We start from the raw sequence: 4,298 nt of genomic DNA, 5'->3' as shown, positions 1-4,298 counted from the left end.
GTGAAATTTTTTTTATCAGTTTTAATGAGCAATATTTAGTATAATCTTGCTTAAACTTGAGTTTTTACCATCAAGAATCTAGCTCAAAATAATTTAAAAAATGGCTTAAATTTTAATATATATTGTTTGAGCTTTATTTACTCGTGTTAAAATTTGGCCGATTACTTTTTCCAACTGAAACAATAACTCACCTTTTCATTTATCTTATCCTTCTACAAAAAGCTTCTATATAGTTGCTAGTTTTTTTTTTTCTTTTTAAATCTAAAAGGATCAAATACAAATTTTGATATAGCAATTAAAAATTTATTTAAACCTAGCATGACCTTTATAGTTATTTTATGCTTCAATTCATATAAAATAATTGAACTTCCAAATCAACCAAAAATAGCTTTATAAGAACCTCTTACTTAAGCTGTGTTGCTGGAAAAAAAAAAGACTTATGCTTGAGATTATTTATTAAACAAAATCATATTCAAATTAAATTATTAAAGTAAAAACATAAACAAGCGTTACGAGGGCTGACGTAAACTTTACAATTTTCCTCCTTCCCATTCTTAAAAAAAAAATTTACAGTCAAAAGCTAAAAGTAAAATAAATCTGTTCACCAATAGTCCCTACAAGAGCAGGCACCTTCCCTGAACAGATGAAATCTGCTCCGATCCCTCATTACAATCTCTCTACTATAAAGTCTTGAGATGAGCTTTGACACAGTGTGACAATCTATACAAACTCGAAGGTTCTTAACAACTCTAATGGCGTCTCCAGGACTTGTATGAAGCAGACCAAATGCAATGGCCAATTTCTCGCTGTGAACAGAGAGAATTTGCTCCTTCTCCTCCTCCTCTATGTCCACCAAAACCTGCTTCGTGTCCGGTAAGTATTCTGTTTCAGCTCTCAAACGTTCTGAAATCTCAGAGAGTTTCTTGTAGATGTCCTCTGTTTGAGGGTGAGATCGGTCCCCAGCCATGAATTGATTCATGATACCTTCGAGCTCTATTATACTCATTCCTGGATTCTTCGCAACCCTCTGGTCAGCCATCATGTTTCTCAGCGTCTTGGCTTCCTCCCATCTATTTGCTGTGGCATAGATATTGGAGAGGAGGATGTATCTGCAGAACAAACGCAGAAACTGAAGATTGTTAGAATTCTAAGCTATGGCATTTAGGTTTAGTTTGGTCGAAGGTACATAATTGGAATAGAACTAGTTTCAAGCGTTTGTTTCGAATGTAAATAAAAGTGAAATACTATTTCGAACTAGTTTCAACAGATATCAGTTAACCAAACAATCTAGTCATTTGCTGAAGATTGTTGAACATTTGATTCATTTGCAACCCTAGATCCAACCACCTCTTGATGCTAATTATTAACCTTCATAATACTAAGCGTTTGTCAATTAACATTGTTAGAATTCTTGGTTAACTGATATATGCCTAGTCTAACTACTATCATCAGCTTTTGCTCCTTCATGAATGCCAAACACTTTGCTGATCGATATCGCCTGATTACTTAGTTAAACAATGAGCATTGGTATCCTACAATAGATGTCAATCGTCAACCTTCATCAGCATCATTGCTTGATGCCCATCATCATTTGTTGACATTGCCACCTATTAGTATCTTAGGAGATAATCACCAACATAGTTTAGACATTGTATCCTTGCCTTCTTTAGTAATGGGGACGGGTCAATCATTGTAACAATTCAAGACAAATGTATCCATTTTGATTGGACAAGGCACTATAGTTTTTTCCCATCCAAGTATCATATATAGAAAATTTTGTCATATCGATCAATGATACTTTATAGGAACTAGTTCATTAGGATTGGGAAATATAAGTGCAAGATTGTCATAGAAGTTGAAGTAGAACTTTCAATTTCTTTTTCCATAAATATTCTAATTCTCAACAAAAAATAAGTTCAAATCTTAGCTATCCAATCCAATCAGAAGGGCAAGAATTCTTCGTTTTTGTTTTCAAGAATATAGAATATAGAATGATACGATACAAAATAATAATAATAATTTATGATATCCTGATACATTTTGCATACAGATGGTCTTAAATAACCTTATATTTGCACTTAGATTAGTGTTGTATATGATATCCTAAATTTCACTAATCTTTATGCAAATAAAAAAATTTGAAGCCTCAGGATATCTTGACAAATTTTTTCAGTGTAAAATGCATTAGATGATAATGCTAATTGCACCTCGTGCATTTAGATAATAATGGGAGAGGATCTAAATCCAAAACTAACAGAGGTGAATTGAGACCAATATTACCTGCCACTGTGCTTTGGTTGAAGGTCTAGAAGCTGCTTTCCCACTTCCTCAGCTACATCGCTATTGTGGTGGATCCTGCAACCACCAAGCAATGCTCCCCATGCCTGCGCATTGGGTTGCATCGGCATTACTCGAGTTAACTCCATAGCTTCCTCTAACAATCCAGCACGAGCCAACATATCGATGATGCATCCATAATGCTCAACCTTTGGATCAACTCCATAACATCCCTTCATGCTAGTGAGTAGCCGACGGCCTTCTTCCACCATTCCCGCATGGCTGCAAGCGCTGAGCACAGCTACAAATGTAATGTCATCTGGTCTGGCAAAGCTTTTCACCATCTCGTCGAAGAGGCTAAGAGCTTCTTCAACAAGCCCATGGATTGCTAAGCCTGAAATGATGGAATTCCAAGCAAGAACATCTTTATGTTTGATAGAATGAAAAATTTTGGATGCTTCTGCTATTCTACCGCACTTGGCGTACATGTCAACTAGCGCGGTGCTGAGGATGGTGTCGAGCTCAACCCCATTGTTTTTAATGAATGCATGGATGCGCTCGCCTTGAGCCAACGCCCCAATGTGAGAGCAAGCAGATAACAAGCTCACAAGGGTGGCTTCAGTTGGTTTTAAACCGGCACATTGCATTTGATTGAACAAGACTAAGGCTTCCACTGAATGCCCATTCTGCGAATAGCAAGAGAGCATTGCATTCCATGAGATCACATCACGGCTCGGCATTTCTTCAAAGGTCCTGCGAGCACCATCAACTTCCCCACATTTAGCATACCCTGCAAGCAAGCAGTTCCAGGACACGACGTTTCTTTGTGGCATTTCAGCAAACAGCTGCTTTGCTTGATCCAAATAACCAAGAATGGCGTAGCCATTTATCATTGTGTTCCAAGAAATTACGTCCCGGGATTCCATGCGGTCGAATACCGCACGTGCGAGGTCTAGCTCTCCGTTCTTGATGAACCCATCGATCATGGCGTTCCAGCAGAAAGTCTGCGCCTTCGAGCAGGCGTTGAACACCCGGCGGGCCGCGATCAGATCCTTGGCAGAGTACATGTGAATGAGAGCGCTTTGTATGTAGGGGTCGGCGTCGAGGCCAGCCTGGACGACATGGGCATGGATCATTGCGAGATGGAGGAGGGAAGGGCAGGACTTGAGGAGACATGGGAATGTGTGGTTGTTGGGCTTGAGGCCTCGGTGAAGCATGGAGCGGAAGAGGGAGAGGGCTTGAGCGGGGGATTTGCTGGCTGAGATGGAGTGGATGAGAGAGTTCCAGTGAAAGGGGGCTGGGCAGTGGAGGGCGGCGAGGATGTTATAGGCATAGGAGAGATCGAGGTAAGGTGACCGGAAGTAGACAGAGAAAAGATGAGCGGCAGCGCGGCCGTCGAAAGGGAAGGGGTCGAGCTTGACGAGACGGGCGTGCGCTTGTTTCAGGTGGGTGGTGGAGCGGAATGATTGAAGAAGGGGAAGGAGATGGATGATTGGCATGCAGATTTTGATGGAGGCGGCAATTTGAGTAACTAATTTACTTATGTTAAAAAAAATATTGGATAAAAAAACAAAATTCATCAGTTTTTTAAATATTATTATATTAAAAAATTATTTATCTTTTTTAAAACATGAATATAGTATAAGAATCTTCAATGTTTGCTAACCTCATATTCATCTTTAGGCTTAGCCTATTAAATTATTATTTGAAACAAAATTGTACAAAAATAAGTAAGAAAATATATGGCAGATTACAATCTTAGAAAAAGAACTTCAAATATATAATAATTAAACATATAAAATATAAAGGAACTTAATTAGAATATTTATTAGCTCTTAATTAATTTAAATGACCCATTTATTATATATTTTTACCATTAATTAATTAACTAGTTATTCCATGCATTACATTTTTATATTATTAACATTTAATAATATGTTATTTTGTTCTTTTATATTAAAAAATCATTTAGTCCTTAAGTAGGCTTAGAGGCAAAAGTCTAATTGAAGCCAAAAAAAGTC

At 37.8% G+C, this 4,298-nt stretch overlaps 1 protein-coding gene across 1 annotated transcript; it reads right to left on the bottom strand.

The window, feature by feature from the left end:
- Nucleotides 1-578: 578 nt before the first annotated feature.
- Nucleotides 579-3,797, bottom strand: LOC110107666 (pentatricopeptide repeat-containing protein At2g29760, chloroplastic). The gene is made up of 2 exons (XM_020837982.2): nucleotides 2,281-3,797; nucleotides 579-1,109 (listed from the first exon to the last, which is right to left on the bottom strand). Exons 1-2 carry the CDS (start codon nucleotides 3,774-3,776, stop codon nucleotides 602-604), a joined length of 2,004 nt encoding a protein of 667 aa, XP_020693641.1. The 5' UTR covers nucleotides 3,777-3,797; the 3' UTR covers nucleotides 579-601.
- Nucleotides 3,798-4,298: the final 501 nt, after the last annotated feature.

Source organism: Dendrobium catenatum, unplaced genomic scaffold (genome assembly GCF_001605985.2).
Source record: "Dendrobium catenatum unplaced genomic scaffold, ASM160598v2 fragScaff_scaffold_1631, whole genome shotgun sequence".
NCBI classification, from domain to species: Eukaryota; Viridiplantae; Streptophyta; class Magnoliopsida; order Asparagales; family Orchidaceae; genus Dendrobium; species Dendrobium catenatum.
This window is presented reverse-complemented; position numbering and strand designations above follow the sequence as displayed.